Consider the following 18,029-nt stretch of genomic DNA (forward strand, 5'->3'; position numbering starts at 1 on the left):
AGAAAAATATAAGACACAGTCTTCATCTATTTATAAACAACAACATTATATCAGCCACATATTCTGGTGGGGAGCATACACGTGACAGGTTGAGTGGTCAATAGTCGAAGCTGATAACGTGCAAAAACATGTCTTACCAGTATCAAGATCTATAGTCTACCTCATTTTCTGCAGAAACTTCAATGGTTAATCAATCCCCTCGGTGTTAAATCAAGAAATAATGGAATCAGATTTGGCCTCGCAAATGCATCCATATTAGCTACGGTATTAGCTATATTATTTGGGTTCAAAGTATAATTGAAGAGTTTGTAATCTTCTGAGGTAACAGCTCTTATTTGCAAGGTGGTGAACTAATAATTATATCAAGCTTGTAAGATAAAGATTGTTTTCTTTCGGACAAATGCCTCTTACTGCACTGATTGGTTTGCAGTCAACTGTTTGTTTGAGTAATCAGCTTTAAAAGGCTAAAACGTTAGAGGCTTAATACGAGTCCTGGGTTGTGTTGCCGAGGTGATGTTTTCGCTAAATTTGTAACGAAATTGTAATATTATTATCATTTTTGTAATATTATTATTGTTATATGCCCCCATCATAATCTGACCGTGCCTCAGTGGCGTAACGTTGCCTGTTGGCGCCCCCCTGCCGAAAAAAGCGCCCCCCTGTTGGCGCCCCCTCCCCTTTTGGTGCCCCTCCCTAAAATTGAACAAATTAGGTGATTTTAAAGACTACGCCGGTAAAATCTCTAAAAAAGTGTGTATCTAGAGCAAAACGCGCAGTTTTGCTAGTACTTTAGTTAAGTTTTCGAAATTGTCCCACATTCAAACGACGATTTGGCGCCCCCCTAAGACGGCGCCCCCCTGCACAGCGGGGTCAGCAGGGCCTTTCGTTACGCCACTGCCGTGCCTATCTAATAAAGTCTCCTTGGTGAGAGTCTTGGTAAAGTCTCCCTTGCTCGGTCGGATATACGTAATCGAATTATGAATGCCAATGACTGTAGTCCAAAGGTCCACAGGTTAGTGCAAACAACAATACGAACCGTGAAATACACCATCTAGAAACCATTTATTCTGTTATACTCTAATACTGTTAGTGGAATAGTAGAAAGGACGATAAGAACCGCAAAACAAACCATCCAGAAACCATCTTAGGGGTTTTTTAATCAAATATTACGAAATTGTAAAATTTTCTGCCCCCATAAATATATATAATAATGCAGATTCAGGATGGGGGCAGCGATACAACTCAGTGAAAACATCCTCTGGAGTTGCCACCACATGCATGTTTAATGGAATGCGCTAGAAGATTTATGATGTTCTCGTTGGCGCAAAACATGTCCCGACCATAATATATAAGCGCGCATGCGCTGCGTGCATTATCATAAGGCGCGCTTATGATCTTTACTTCGCTTGTTATGTCAACAAGCTATCACTGGGACTGCCAACATAAGTTGCGTACCTAAATAATTTTGGTTTAGAACGACCTTACGAAGCACGGTGTGTTGTCAGAATTTGTGCACATCGAAGTGCACGCTCAACTTACAGACGAGATCGTGGGGGGGGGGCTGTCTGCCCAAAAGAACAAATAAAACAGCATTTAAACAACTCTGGAAATAACTGGTTTGGCAAACTGTATGGAACAGCAAATATTAAATAAAGAAAGAACCGTAACTGTTATTTTCTATTGTGTACTCAATACCGGGCATTGTTATCTCACCAAATCTTTTAGCGCGGATAATGAAGTCCATAATAATATTGCTCATGGAAATAGTTCTGTTCAAATGTACGAGTTGAGCTATACCTTACTGTTGTCACCATCGTCATCTTATCATACATATGTATGTACATGTCGCTTTTCTATATCAAACATGAATTGGTCGGTGAGATTTTCCATTATGTACTTTAAATTTAAAAATGAAATTTGTCCATTTATAATGTCCGGCAAGGTTATTGGTCAGCATGGCTTTTGTCAAAGATCTTAATACTCAAAATATTACAACTTTAAAGTTGAATTCCGTTTTTTGGTAAAATACTCTGGGCAATATTGGATCGTCTAGAATGTAAAGAATTTGACAGACGAATCAACCAAGGATATAACAGATTCAAGTTAACTAATGTGAAATCAGCTTTAAACAGTTTGAAATGGTGTTACTTTTCGGATACAGTTAAAATTAGGGGTAAAATAGAACAACTGTCTCTCTGCCATCACGCTGGTTCTTGTTTTCAGAAGTAGTTGGAGTTAGGAGGAAATTAGTAAGGAGTGTAGTGGCTAGCTCGACCTCTGGATCTGAACAGACAGTTGTTTTAGATAAAGAAAATTCGGATATTTCTTTCTCTATCAGGGGATTTAACAATATGTTAATTAGTGATAATCACTATATTCTACGTAGAGACATATATCGAAGTAACGTTAATAATATATCAATTATCAGTAAAATGGTAATTTAAAACAAAGAAAATAAATTGTTAAAAATATTAAAAATGAGTTAAGTTTTCATAAAATATTCTTGTTTTTCTTTTTTTTTGGTAGTTCAACATTCTTTTTTGATCGTTTTTCATATTTTGAATCGTTTTTTACTTTTTTTGCTTTATTCTTTATTCTTTTGCTTGTTGAACTCTTTTTTTGTCTCTTTTTCCACACTAACTAAAAGTGACGTGATATACTACTCACAGTTACCATGGAAACAGACACTCACGCTAGGAATGAACCTCGGCTGCGTCTAATGTTGTCATGAACAGGGCTAAATTTGATAGTTTTCACTGTTATATTACTATTGAACAGGCTCCACAATTGCCCTTCGTTTCAATCCAAAGTAATTTACAACTCGAAAAATAAATGAAGCTCTTTTTCTCCCACACGCTATCTAAGAGGATGCAACGACCATCGGTGAATATTTTGAGTTTAACCTAGAAAACCGTTATATCTTATAAGAAGTTTGATCCTAATTAATGAGGTCTTAAGTCAGATCATCCTCTCCGTGCCCTTCCTTTGCGCCTACACAATACATTTTCATCCTGTAAACATTGACCCAGAAAGACGCGAGACAACAAAATTTCGCGCTGCTGATTTTAAGTAACTCCCTGATTTGTACAGCTAAGATTAAGAAACATACCTTCCCCGACTGCCTCGATAACTGGAACCACCATATCCCGACCCGAATCCAGACATGGGTACAGGTACGTACATCATACCACCGGGCCCCATGAAGCCCATACCACCTCGCCCGAAGCCTCGTCCCCTTCCTCGTCCTCGATTCATACCGGGTTGATTCGTTCTCTTCACTGATACCTGGTGAAGGTTTGTTTGAGTTTCTGGTTGCGGCTATACAGAACAAACGGTATAAAGTTAAATCGTAATTGAATTACACCTTCGTTTGGGTGTAATTTCCAAATACTCAAGTAGCAGGAAGTATTCATGATGGCCGGCAGTGTTACAACTTACACTACTTAAAACTAAAATAAATTTATAGTGATACATTAAAAGCGCGCGCGCACGGCTGTTCTAGCGTGGATTCTAATCCGATAGGATTACGCCATTCCTGGTTGGACCACTGGGAGACTTTGGGGCCGAAAACTGATCCGGCCCCCAAAGAGGAGTCAGATCACGTCACCAATTAGTGACGTATAATTAGTGATGTGATCCATCTGTAGAATTTAATTGGCCCAGAAATAGGCTAGATATATGGTGGATCATATCACTTCGGCCCCAAAGTCTGGCAGCCGGTTGTCGAACCATCACAGGAAACAGATTTTTCTGTGGGGTTTCGACAACCACTCATGGCCTCAAACCGAGTCCGTTTAAAGAGAACCACAACATCAGGACCCGAGAGAGGGAAATATGGCGGTAAGTGAAGTAATTATGCTCACTGCATTTGGTCGATATATTAATATATATATTTATATTGATGATGTCTAGGGGTCGTTCATATAAATACTGATAGTTGGATAACCGGATATTATCAACGAAATAATACATAAGTTCTAATTTATGTATTTCACAGTTGGCTGATGCGGCAATTGTCTCGGTACAGCCTGGAGATGACGAAAGAGAAGAGCGTGAGGATCTCCACGCTGGGGAGGGTGCTGCCCCGGTACCTCAGGCTGGACAACGGCAGAGGGTTCTCCTGGATGGAGTTAGAGGAGGTCGACCTGAGGTACCGGGTCAGATCCTCCAATAGGAGATACGACCGCATGAAGCGCGCTTGGTCAATAAATCCTGACACTCTAGTTGGTTTCTATAGGAAATACTACAAATAACTAGCAATAGGTGCAGTGCGCACGACTCAGGTTCGCAGTGATACCACGGAATCACGAACAAACATTTCGAGAAGCCAACACTTACTTTTATCTGTCGACCTTTGAACAAAGATTCGTGAAGTGCTACAGCGGCCTCTACTGATGCCTCGTCTGAAAACTCGATATAAGAAAACCTGAAACACGGTAAGTTAGGAGATCCATGAAATTGTTATCATAAGATTATGAATCAAGAAATTTTAGTTATTTTAAGTTACTGATTATGTTATTGATTCGATGCATTTGAACTGCCAAAAATAACCAAGATTGTTTGTTTGGGGTAAATTAGATTGGGCAACTCGTGTCCGACAGAGACACCTGCCCTACTCCGAAATTAGGGTTTTCGGACAATAGTCTATGTCGGATCCTACCATACAATTTTTTCCAAACTTTCCATAAAGTATGATGGTTATAGGACGGATAATCTGTGTAGGTTTGGGTGAATTTCTATGTGCCAAATTTGAGATATCACTTCAAACACAAGAAAATAGTGCTGTCGGAGTCGTGTTAACGGTAATTTAAATTTAATTATCACTCAATGTCTACCCCAAACTCCAAAGAACTGTACCGCAGACTTGGTGGTACCATTTCCGGTTTCAAGTTTCATTTGGCAACGCTTATTATGTAAGCCATGAGACAATACTAGAAAACCCCCAATTTTAGGCAAATTTTCTAAAAAGGTTGATTTATCTGGATTGAAATGTAATTGAGGGGAGACTGCAAACAATAAATAAGGCAGTCGCACCTTTCTGGAAAATTAAACTAATAAACATAATTTGTTTTCAAGGACTCTTGCATGGATCTGTTATCAGCCTTATCTCAGCATTCTACAAAAAAGATAAAACTCACCCTTTAGGATTGCCAGTGAACTTATCACAGAGAATTGTTACTCTGTTAATAGTGCCACACCCTCTAAAATGTTGTTCCAGCTCCTTAGCTGTTGAACTGTAATCCACGTTACCAACATATACTGATCTTCTGTCTGCTTCTTCTTTTTCTTCGGGGGTCGGGAACGCTGTAAATACAGGATTAAAATTATCATTACTCATATCTTTACCACAACTTACTATTTTTAAAATTTGACAGTCATTCCCCGATCATCTTTCATCATTGAGAGGGGGTATATTTTTGTGAGACTTGATTTTGTTGACCAACAAACTAGGACCGATGACCGAACTTTTGAGGGGTCTTGAACCCTTACCGCCCACAGGTGCCCATATTTGGTCCCAATTATGCCCAAATTGGCCAAATCCCCCGAACATGTCCAAAACTGAGGTTTTATGTGCTCTACTTGTAGCAGTAGTGGTCTCCTGAACTTTAAATATATAAATTTTCATCCAGATTTAAGTATCCAGTGTAGATGGTTATTATCTCTAGCTTTAGAGTTTAGTAATGTTGAGAGAGTTTATATAAGTTACCTGCAGCTGTAGGAGAGGTACCATTACTCTGCATTCCCATAGTTTTCTCTGTTTCTGCTTGTAATTCCTTCAGCTTCTCCGCCTCTTCTTCCATCTCCTTCACTCGAGCCTGAAACGTTAATACGTGTATCGGTGAGTACAGTGAAATAAGATTATTATTGTGTTGTAAAACAGTGAAATAACAGTGAAATAAGGTTAATGTGTTGTAAAACAGTGAAATAACAGTGAAATAAGGTTAATGTGTTGTAAATGATAAAACACGTGCAGTCTTAAGTTGAGAAATAGTACTGACTGAATTACAAGCTCGCACATCCAGAAAGTCACACTGGATGTTTCTGTGGCCTGCCTGCATTCGAACTGCCCCCACTCCAAATAAAGATTTTCTCAACAAATTTTTAGAAATTCAGGTGTAAACTTCCTTCCTGTTAGGTACCTAGGATTTTCTCCCGAACTAAAATCGCTCCAAATCCGACTCCAGTGTTAATTAGACCGGGAATAATTTAAATATCACATTTAAATACACAGGTTAAATCTTCATTTCCCAACTATGAGATATCACTTACTAGAAACCCGCCAGTCGAAAGCTTTGTTCGAGGAAATTTAAAAAATTTGTTATGTTTTAATTTCTATTCATCATCTAGCTCTGTTATACTGTAGAAATTATGGATTTTTTCGTCAAGTTTTAAATATCAATAGACATATTCTCGATAGTATTGCCTGAATAAATAGTATCTGGAGAGAAGATTTGTAGGATACAATATTTGAGTAGGAACAGTGTGCCTCGTAACGTGTAAAGCTGTAGGTACTTCGCACGACAATAGCTGGATAACGCAACATTGTTCAAACACGTTTCGTGTACCTTCTCAGCTTATCAATTACAGTGAATGGTATATTGACTTTGAGTAGGGAATGTTAGGGCATGATTGGATCTTGTGATATGAAGTAAGAATAGCTCATCGCATGTAATCCTCAACAAGCTAGTATATTTTTACTACAAGCTGACAGGAAAAATGTTTCATCCTTTTATTTTATGCTCGATAGACTCGGCCTGGCCTGGGTCAGCTGCCTTACAGATCGAAACATATCTATTCATTCCTATAGCTCATCGTATATGACTCATATAACATATTCACGCTGTTATCAATCTACCTTTTTGTTCGTATTGATTCGTGATCAAAGGGACAGTTTCAATATTTCGTATTATTACAACCTGTTCCTGACCATACATTTTTCTCGCACGATTTTAAAGCTTTTTGCGAGTATGGGTGTTGTGCCTTATAATATGGTAAACACTAAGTTATCTGCTTACTTAGCTCATAGGCTTTCTCAAACCTGTACATCCGCTAGCTGAAGGCTTTATTCAAGGAAATTGAATATCAGTTATGTTATAGTTTTATATAATAGTTTCTTGCCATCATCTATCTATCTATGATCTAGCTCCGTAATATAAATTGTATGGATTTTTATTTGCCGACAACGATAAGGTTTTATCTAAGTTTTCCCTAATCGATACTTTTTACCGCATCAAAAAACATCAATCACAACCAAAGTTATGGATAGTCATAGCGTAAATTGTAATGTGAGCTAGTTATGACGTATCATAGAGCATGGCAACACGTGCACGCGTTGCTAATCTGTTCTTGCTCGCGCACGTGCAATCTCTTGAAGTAGCTATAATCAGCAACGGCGCAGGTAACCTTTGATGAAATTACGACTTTCAAATCAGCTGATGGATCGGGACATATCTAAAAACTTGAAGCCTAATAACAAACCTGCTGAAACTCTATGTGAGGAGATGAAAGAGTTTTTCAATGATAAAGTGGAAAAGATTTACTCTGCCATTAACAATGATACTGCAGCTGACATTCTTCTTGACCACTCTGAACCATTTCAAGGTGAAGCCTGGAGCCAATTTGAAACCATAAGCGACAATGATCTCAAAAAGATTCTTTCTGACCTTAACAAAAAAGAATGTGAAGAGGATCCCATCCCTCTAAAACTTCTAATTCAGTGTTTTAATGAAGTTAAACCAATTGTGTCATTTATTATCAATGACTCACTTGTCACTGGAAAATTTCCGTTAGTCCTAAAGAGTGCTCTTGTCAGACCAGCCATCAAAGATGATAAAGGAGATGTCAATAGCTTCAACAACTATAGACCGATTAGTAACTTACCTTTCCTCTCGAAACTCATTGAAAAGAGCGTCCAGAAACAGATGACCAAACATCTTGACTATCACAATCTTCATGCTGAGCATCAAAGTGGTTATAGGTCAAATCATAGCTGCGAAACTGCGACCCTTACCATCTACAATGATCTTCTTTGTATCAGTGACATGAAAAGTAAGGTTATCCTCCTCCTTTTGGACCTCAGTGCTGCTTTTGATACTGTAAATCATCACTTGCTCCTAAAAAAACTAAAAAAGGACTTTGGTTTTGAAGGTACTGTTCTCGAATGGTTTACATCATACCTTAATAACAGATCCTTCACAGTAACTATTGATAAATCAAGATCAAAGAGATGCTTCCTTAGAATTGGAGTCCCGCAAGGTTCAATTCTAGGTCCAATTCTGTTTATACTTTACACAAAGGAGCTCAATCAGATCGCAAAGAGACATGGATTTAACATCCACATGTACGCAGATGACACTCAACTGTACATTGAGTTTAACCCACTATTTCGAGATCTCTCAACAATCGAAGAGAGAATAACAAATTGTTTTGAAGATATTAAGACCTGGATGACCCAAAATAAACTCAAACTGAACCAAAACAAAACAGAAGCTCTTGTAGTACAGACCAAGAACAGTTACTCTTCATGTCCAGTCGATTCAATACAACTTGACAATGCAGCTGACCCTGTGGATGCATCCCGCACAGTGAAAAGTTTAGGTGTCCTATTTGATCAATTCCTAACATTTGAAGACCAAATAAATTCAATTATCAGTTGCTGCAACATCCATCTGAGAAACCTTCGAGTTATAGGCTCAAAGCTTAACTATGATCTAAAAAGACAGCTCATTCACTGCTTGATCTTTTCAAAACTAGACTACTGCAATGGACTCTTATACGGTTTACCTGATCTTCTAATAAAGAAACTCCAGAAGGTACAAAATTCCTGTGTTCGATTCTTGTTTGGTTGGAAAGCTATCAAAAAATGGGTCAGTGTCACTCCATTCCTGAAAAAAGCCCATTTTCTTCCGATACGACAACGAATAGAGTATAAGATTGCTCTAACCGTGTTCAAATGCATTAACAACATAGCGCCGGAGTATATCATCAAATGTATTGACATCAAAAGTCAACCTGTACGTGTACTAAGAACTGAAGAAGACTATTTCCTCCTAAATGTTCCTCCTATTTCAAACTATAGTAAAACCGAGAGAAGTTTCAGCTACTGCGGACCCTCTGTTTGGAATAAGCTTCCTTATCAATTGAGAACACTAACCGATATCGTCTTATTTAAAAAGAAACTAAAAACTCATCTCTTTGAAAACGTATTTGTATAAGTATCATGTATTACCTTTCTCATAAAATCCATACTTCATAAAAATAAGTTCTTATGTACATGTTACTCATGAGTCGCTTTAGATGGTTTGAACTGAATCTTTGGGTTTTGAGTTCTTTATGGCTATAAAGCGATGTATAAATTCCTACTTATTATTATTATTATTATTCTTTAAACCTTTATTTTACCTCACTTCCGAGGTTAATTATAAAAAATCTAAAGACTTTATAAAAATTCTAAGAATGCTATATTCTGACTATTCCTATCTTTTTTTACAAAACTGCTAAAAATGGCGAGGTTTCAACTCCATTTGCGAGCTTAAATTGGTGACACCAGAGGGTCATTTTTAGGTCGTTGCCGGGGGGATTTCGTCAAGTTTAAAATATACCTTACAAGACATATTTATGGCGGCCTAATTTGCAACGACCGAAATTTTGGCAGTCCGAAAATATGGCGAAATTGAACAAAAACCGTCAAATTTCGGACGTCACAGAAAATAAGGGTATTTTTCATCATTTTTTGTGACAGTAAGCAATAAGGAAATTTCTGAAATTCGGTAAAATCATGTTCAAACTTAGTCTGTATTAAGACTGTAAGACTTTCATGTTAGCACATACATGTATCTTAATGCAAATTTAAACTGTATTGCTTGACATTCAATTCGTCATTGGTGTGGTGATAATTTGTCCCAAGATGCCAGAATTTATTTATTTATTTTACTTGATATTACTTTTTAGAAACAAAATAAAGCAGTGAAGGCACAGTCATTGAAATAAGCTAAAAGATAATGCGACGGATTCTATTACGACGACCGAAATTTTGGCGGTCCGAAAATATGGCGAAATTTTCGGAAAACCGCCACATTTCGTACGTTATAAATATGTCTTGTAAGGTAGTATAGATAGGTGAAAACTGTAACCCACCTTGATAGCCTCCAGCTCGGCATCCTCCACTGAATCGTTCATTAAGTCATTAGTGTCGTTAAGTGTGTCGTTTGAAGCATCGTACTGCTCTGTGTCAGACATAATGTGGCAGCTATAAAATGGTTATAGGTTAAAATTGTGCATGTTCAACAGAAGTGATCTTAATGTAAACGACTAAATAGAATTTAATGAATACAGTTAAAAACCTCTCAAATATACCCTTTATTTTCCCTATTAGCCCGTGTATTGATATTTCGCAGAGGTGAGGTGCTTACATTTGGTGGTAATGACAGTACATTTTGAGCTGTATTCCATTGCTAAGATTAAGGAGGAAAATTGGTTAGTGGAATGATGAAGATTTAAGAAACACCAATTGGATAAAACACAGAGATAAAGAGCTATTACGCAGCATGAAAATAGGCATAAGGTCTCTCTGATTTGATTCAGTTCCTCAAGCACAATGTTGCCAAATTACTGCCACGGTCCTCTTGAAGATAAGCAGGGCCACTCATCATCCTCCCAAGGATTGACCTCTGTCCCAATTGGGATTCCACCCCTTGAGATATCCTACAAGATGGTCACTATAAAATTGAAAATGAAATCACTTACAAGTGACCCATTTAAGGAAGGGCTCATCTTGCAGCTAGAAGAGGCAAATGCCCACCGGCACTATATTAACGAGATTCGTAAGTTTCTAACGTGAACATTGGACAACTAGGTCCAATGAACTGAACTAGAGCAAAATATACCTTCTGACAAATGTCCAGGAGCAAGGGTGGCCAGCAACTGCGACCCTCAGTGTCCAAATTGTCAGGTATTAGACATCAACTACCACATGAACTGCCAATGAACTGCCAATGAATATGACAAATCACAAGGAATATTTATAAATGGACACAAAATTGTCAAGGTTAGCAACACCAAATTTCTTGGTGTAGTAATTGATGAAAAACTTAGCTGGGGCCCACATATAGAATATCTAAGAAAAAAAATTAGATCCACTACAGGAGCACTTAACAGGATTAAACATTCAGTTCCAGGGGAACACTACCAAAAAATATACTCTGCATTATTGGAATCACATCTTGCTTACGGAATAAGTGTTTGGGGCTCAGCTCTCAAAGACCAACCAAACGATAAGCTGTTCATAACTCAGAAACGTTGTATAAGAATCCTTTTTGGAGACCTAAATGCATACCAAAACAAACATGCCACTTGTGCACGAGCCAGACCTTATACAAAACAGAGGTTAGGAGCTGCTTTTTTCGAAAAAGAGCACACCAAGCCCATTTTTAATCGACTAAAATTGCTTACTGTTCAAAACTTGTACAAATACCACTGTATATCTGAGATATTTCGAATTATGAAATTTCGCACTCCATACTCGTTGTATTGTACTATAGACTCATCAAAACGTGATACAAGCAATGTCATAATCCTCCCAAGAAAAACCAACACTTTTATTTATATAGCCTCCAAATTGTGGAATAGCATACATAAACGGATTCTAAATGAGAATGGGGAAATCCTCACTACTTCTGTATCTTTGGTTAAATTACGCTGTAAAAGTATCATCCTGGGATCTCAATCCATCAACAATAATAACACCTGGACTTACCACAACTTTCACATCGCCCCTCACTCAATCACAGACCAAACCATCTCATCACTCACTCACCAAATTGCCGACCCAATATCTATTGAAGTGGCGAAAATTTTCTAGACAAATGATATTTCGATATTATTGCTGCAGCAGATACAAATACCAACATTATTATATTCCCAAACGTTTGAACCTTTAAATTAACTAGGAAAGTCAATCCTCAACTTGACTTTTACTGTTTTAAACAGATATGATGATATTAACTTAATTTATTATTATTATTTTTTTTTTTTTTACATACTCCTTCTTAGTGTGGTGACTTGGGGTCCATAAATATAACAATACAAGCTGATAAACCAAAAAGAACAACTGGGGTAGGTAGGTAGCCCTGGTGGGTGCGTAAACTTTACGGTCTGCTCTCTCCAAGATCAGCCTGCTTCTCCATTTTACCGTGAAGCCTAATTTCTAGTTTTTATAAAATATACAATGCAAGTGCAGGTTTACTAATCTTAATCTACTTAACAACTCAATAGCCCAAGTCACCATACCCGTAGTATATTCCATGGTAATAGAAGAGCTTTAAAGTTTTTCAAATTGTTGCTATAATTGATTTAAATAAAAATTTGTTGTTTTCTTGAAAAATTTGTTGTTTTCTTGATAATCTTCTCCTGTCCACTGTACAGTTGTTCCTAGATAGAAAGCCTACAAGAGCATTCCTCTAGTAACCAACCATGTTAAGAGATGATAGTGATGACAGCATCACTACCTTCCGCTCTCAACCACAAATTGCAATTGATGAACTATCACAAAGATGACTATTATAGTGCTCTCCCTACCCATCTCCTTGTGACATTACTTCCCCTTCAGTACTGCCTCATCTTCTGGACGTCACTATCCTTAGCTTAGCTAAGTTCTTAACACCCACTTTCAAGTCGAGTACTCTCGACCCCCTTCGTCCACATGCCTTGCAAACTTACAGAACGGTATTTGTGATAGTCCTAAGTTCCTAAGTTTGCCAAAGATGGTTCCACTATAGTCAATCGTAGGAGAAGAGAAAGCTTAGCAGTTAGCAACAAACTGTGTGGCTGCATTTTCTTTTGATTTTAGTAGGTCCTAGTATCAATGTAGTAACGTTATAGTTGTGATTCAAGAGGGGAGAAGGAGGGAGAGAGAGCGAGAGTGAGAGAGGACACACACACACATATACATTTCAGTATCACACTTGGGTCAAGAAATGATGAATTAAACCGCTTACCACCTACCACCTTGATCATCGGGCTTGGTCAGAGTTTTATTGGCGCTGTACCAAAAAAAACCAGACCCTGACTGTTTTCTTGATTAAGCCGCTCGGAAATTGCACGCGAACGAACAGACAAGCACACACCTTGAGATAATTGGTATTCATTATTATTGTGAAATTATGACAGAATTCGATGTAGCGCTAGATTTTCACACTACGGTACGAATCTGCGAAAACATGGGCAGTAGAATTACAATTTTAGTTTCGTTTTTAAATGTTTTCGATCCATATTTATATCAAATATATTTAAATTAGTATTTGTCATGATATAAGATGTACAAAATACAAAAAATATTTTTATAAAATTGCACTTTTTTTCCTTCGAAACAATAAATTCAAACAATAAATACACATAATATAACAACATATAAAAATTCAATATAAAAAGTTAATAAAAATCTTAGACAATTTTATAAAAACCTTTTGTAGAAGTAGTAATATTAGCCAATCCAATTAGTAGGCTCTAAATTAATAGCTAAATCTGTTATCTGATATTTTGACTATATTACCACATTTTTATTCCTCTTTCTTCTTTAAAAGCAATAATTATCGTTATTGGAGGACTTTGCCGCTTCGACGCGCCGCGCGAACTAGCATTCTTGCTTCGCATCGTCGATCGTTGCTCTGCTTCGCAGAGCAACTTGTAGCTCGATGCGCTACTGTGCCGCGCCGAGCTGGGATGAATTTTGTCATACGTTGTATGACCCGCCGCGCACGGGTGCGCGGCTCCCCTGTATCGTCGAAACTCTACAGTTTCGACCGTGTGGTCACCACGTGATACAAAATGAATTGACATCGTCAATTAACAGAGCAACGATCTCGATGGGTCGACATCGTCAATCAATTGTCGTTCTTAATGAGTTTGACGGATGTTACTCGTCTAAATTTCTTCGAAGTAGCGCGCGCCGCTTTCTTCTCAAAATGTTAGCCCGATGGCAAGTGCTACGAAGTAGCGCGCGTCGGGCCAGATCATTAAAAATGCAATGGTCAATTAATGAGTCAAATCTTATTCTTTTCCTAATAAGAGTAATTGCTTCGCTGTATCTTTAACCTGATTTTCTAAATATAGTTGATCAACTAACTTTTTGAAAAAATTGCACTTTTTTGGATTTTTACAAAAAATATTTTTGGAGGACTTCCCCGCCTCGAAAAGTGGCATGCAACGTATGTCAACTTAATCATGCGCCATAGAGCAAGTTTTCAGATACTGCCAATTTTAGGGGGTGCACGATAAAAATAAACTTGCTCGGATTTTTAAAATTTTTGTACCATGATTGTTTTCTAGAGACTGTAAGAATTTTCACAGTACCAAATTTGTTTTACCTTTTTGGAAAGATCAGTGAATTTCGCCTATCGTTGATTTTTGTCGTTTTATTCTGTCATATCTTAATTTGGTTCATTGAATGAGATCATTCTGAAAATTGGCGAAGACCTTCCAATAGGGCTTTCACAACTGTCCGAAAAATATGTTGGATATTGGAGCTGGAGTTCTAGTTGATATAGTAATGAAAATAGGGCAAAATGGGGCAAAATACGCTGTTTTAAGCTGTAACATAATGTTTAATGGTTAGATATGCTTTAAATTTTTCGGACACTTTCCTTGTAAGTTTATATATAAGCTCTAGCTTACCAATTTTTGTTTAAATCGGATCGAGGAAAGGTTACTCAATACGCATTTGTTTCAAGAATTTTGTGCTGGCCGAAATTAGCGCTAAAAAACCATGCTACAGTCGGCACGCGAGGCTCACTGTCGATGGCGCACTACATACCAATATAAGTATTAAATAGTCTAAACACAATCATCAGAGTATTATTTCGCCCTTAGGGGTCGTTCACTTTTAAATATTACGTAATCAGTCGAGGGGGAGGGGGTTAAGTTAATTGACCATTGATAATTGACGATATGATGTCAATTCATCGCAGCTCGGTGCGGCACAGTAGCGCATCTCGCCGATCTTTGTCGTTGCGAGAAGCATAATTGAGTGCGCGGCGCGGCACAGTAACGCATCGCGCTACAAGGGAGGGGGGTTCCCAAATAAAATGATTACGCTAGTGTTATTTTAACACAGTAGCATTAGTTTTGTGTAAAACTGATTACGGAGGGGGGAGGGAGGGTTTAAAATTGTCCAAAAAGTGATCACGCAATTGTGAACGACCCCTTATAAGCAGAAAAAGGTATTTAAGATAAGTGGAGAGAATTCAGAGTACTGTACGTCCTATAGGCCAGGAAACATAGAAAAAGTTTGTCCCGCTATAATGTTAACAAATGAGTTAGGCCTATTTATATTATTTTGTAGGTTCGAGGTTGGACTCTAATATTTGAAACAAATATTTTACGAGTATCACCCGTTAATATATTGTTCTGAGATCTCACACGAGTGTTCTCCTTTACTAAGTGACATGGTAGGTGTCTCACTACACACTTTTATATCCAGCCCTTGATAACCGATCTGAAGGATTAGTCTGAAGGATTAGTCTGAAGTTGTAGTCTGAAGTTGTAGTCTGAAGTTGTAGGTTTATAACCTACCAAAACGCGCCAAGTTGGACTCGTCGACGGTCTTGAAGTCTGAAGGCGAAGAGATAGGGGTTAACTTAACGGGTGATACTCGTTAAATATTTGTCAACCGTCCACGAGTCCAACTTGGCGCGCGTCTTGGTAGGTTATAAACCTACAAGGGTTAACCACCGGACCGATGTAGGTTAGCCACCATGATATTATGTGAATGTCGTATTATACTTATAGAGTGGGGAGGTAACAGTTGTGTTCTTCGTAGAACTAGAAGTGGGAGGACTGGGTCTGGTTCAGAATGATGAATATCATGTAGTAGGGGATCCAACTGTTTGGGTGAAGAGGGTGTTAGGAATGTGTTTACTTTTAGTATATTAATACGTACGTACCTGGAATTTTAACTGTAAAATATTGTGAACATGTAAAATATAGTGTAAATGCAGGAAATAGCGTAAGCGAGCGACCGATTTCATTCTCTGTACCCAATATTGGGTTTCGGTGAAAATATTTCAATACTAACGTAGGTAATTACTCAAACTCAAAGTTGGAAATTTGAATACAATAAACAATAAAACATGAGATGAGTTTTTTTAACTAAACGAAGAGAGACGAGAGTCATTATCGTCAAACGTTTTTAGAGCAGCTGTTTTTGCAAAAGCTGATCATCTCTAGAGTTAGAAAATGTTCCTGCTTTTCCTCTTCTTGACAAGTTCCATTAGTGGTAAGTTATTAAGTTATATTAATAGGTCAAACTATCTAATTGATTCATTTCTTATCCAATTAATTTTATGTTTCTTCAAATTGGCTGAATATGACTGGTTGGAAGCTAAAAAGGATTCAATGAGTAAAAACTATTTTAGAAGTCATAGGAATTTTAAGCGAGAAATTGTTCATTTTTCGTCTATCTAATATGGGTTGGTCTGATACTAATTGCGGGAGAATCCGAGAACGGAAAGCCCAATTAAGTGTCCGGGAATTCCACGGAAATATATTCAGTGAAATTCCTTATTTCACGGAATCTCCCGTAATTACTATTAGCGGTTAGCCTCATCAGACGCAAGTTGAAAGGTTGACTAATTATCGTCTTAGTACAGACAGATCCGTCTGAAAAAAATCGATCTACCGACACAAGAAGCTTTTTAAGGATTTTTGACGTTTTTGAGTCTCATTAGGTGCCCTTTATGGCTGACAAAATTTTCCAAACCTTTCCACTTTTACCAATTAACTGATTGTCTGACGTAAACATTACTTTTACAAAAGTAACTTTTCCTCCTGATAAATGAACACCCTCGATTAATCCGCAAGCTTTTACGATGTTCAAAACTAAAGATATTCGACAAAAAATTGAACTGTAATGTCTTTTCATCTCATCATTGTTCAATCATTGTACAGATATCTGTACAATGATCGACCTGAGACGAAGAGACATTACAGTTCAATTTCATCGCTACATGTTTCTGTGGAATTCCACCGTAAGTTTCGCCGTAATTCCAGGAATTACGGAGAAGTTTGGCTTCTCGGTTGCTGCCTACTTCCTTATCTTTTCGATTGAAAGGTTATAAAATCTAGCTTAAGCATTAAGATGACTAACCTTACAATAAAAACTGTGACCACTACAATTGTTGTAGATAGGGCTCTGATATAAACTGGAGTGAAACTCTTGTTGGCTACACCGTCACCGTTACCATGGTTACGTGCTACAGTCTCTTGCTGTCTATTCATGTTAGCCACGTGATATCTTATCACAAACAACACGTACCTGGAATTTGAACTGTAAAATATTGTGAAAATGTAAAATATAGTGTAAATGCAGGAAATAGTGTGAGCGAGCGACCGATTTCATTCTCTGTACCCAATATTGGGTTTCGGTCAAAATAATTTAATACAGTAATACTACTCAAACTCAAAGTTGGAAATTTGAATACATTCCATAAAACATGCGATGGTTTGAAGTATACTTAGTCGAAATATTGTGATAAAATTTGAAGTCGAAATTCGAAGTCGAAATTCGAAGTCGAAATTCGAAGTCGAAATTCGAAGTCGAAATTCGAAGTCGAAATTCGAAATCGAAATTCGAAGTCGAAATTTTGCAGTCGAAATTTGGAGTCGAAATTTGAAGTCGAAATTTTGCAGTCATAAGCTGTAGAATAAGTAAACGATGGCAGTCATTATTGTCATTACGATGGTAGTCATTATCGTCGTAGTCACGATACAGGTGAAACGACAATGGTGGTCAAGACAATGGGGTCACAACGTGATACAAAAAATTCCAAAAATAATCGATTTAAATCCCATTTAATTAAAATTAAATTGCGAATCCTAGTCCTTTCTGTTTCCATAGGGATTGCCTGGTCATGGTGATTCTGAAACTTAGCCGGAAGGCACTGCTCATCCTACCTATCATGACCCTGTGGAATTGCTCTAGCTCAATTGTTTTAGCTTCAGATGATGCACATTTTAAATTAGATAATACATTTTTT

At 37.6% G+C, this 18,029-nt stretch overlaps 1 protein-coding gene across 2 annotated transcripts in view; it reads right to left on the reverse strand.

Moving 5' to 3' along the window:
• Nucleotides 1-1,592: 1,592 nt before the first annotated feature.
• The window catches only part of LOC134824959 (uncharacterized), a 112,772-nt gene continuing 96,335 nt past the window's right edge, over nt 1,593-18,029 (reverse strand). The window contains exons 2-7 of one of the 2 annotated variants that reach the window (XM_063836987.1): nt 10,138-10,250; nt 5,708-5,816; nt 5,139-5,304; nt 4,339-4,426; nt 3,110-3,285; nt 1,593-2,283 (exon numbers count right to left, since the gene is read on the reverse strand). In XM_063836987.1, coding sequence (XP_063693057.1) covers nt 2,247-2,283; nt 3,110-3,285; nt 4,339-4,426; nt 5,139-5,304; nt 5,708-5,816; nt 10,138-10,239 — 678 coding nt within the window. In that variant the 5' untranslated portion in view covers nt 10,240-10,250 and the 3' untranslated portion in view covers nt 1,593-2,246. The remainder of the gene's footprint in view (nt 2,284-3,109; nt 3,286-4,338; nt 4,427-5,138; nt 5,305-5,707; nt 5,817-10,137; nt 10,251-18,029) is intronic. The other variant, XM_063836988.1, reaches the window with a different exon arrangement.

This window comes from Bolinopsis microptera, chromosome 13, assembly GCF_026151205.1.
Source record: "Bolinopsis microptera isolate Bmic1 chromosome 13, MBARI_Bmic_1.0, whole genome shotgun sequence".
NCBI lineage: Eukaryota > Metazoa > Ctenophora > Tentaculata > Lobata > Bolinopsidae > Bolinopsis > Bolinopsis microptera.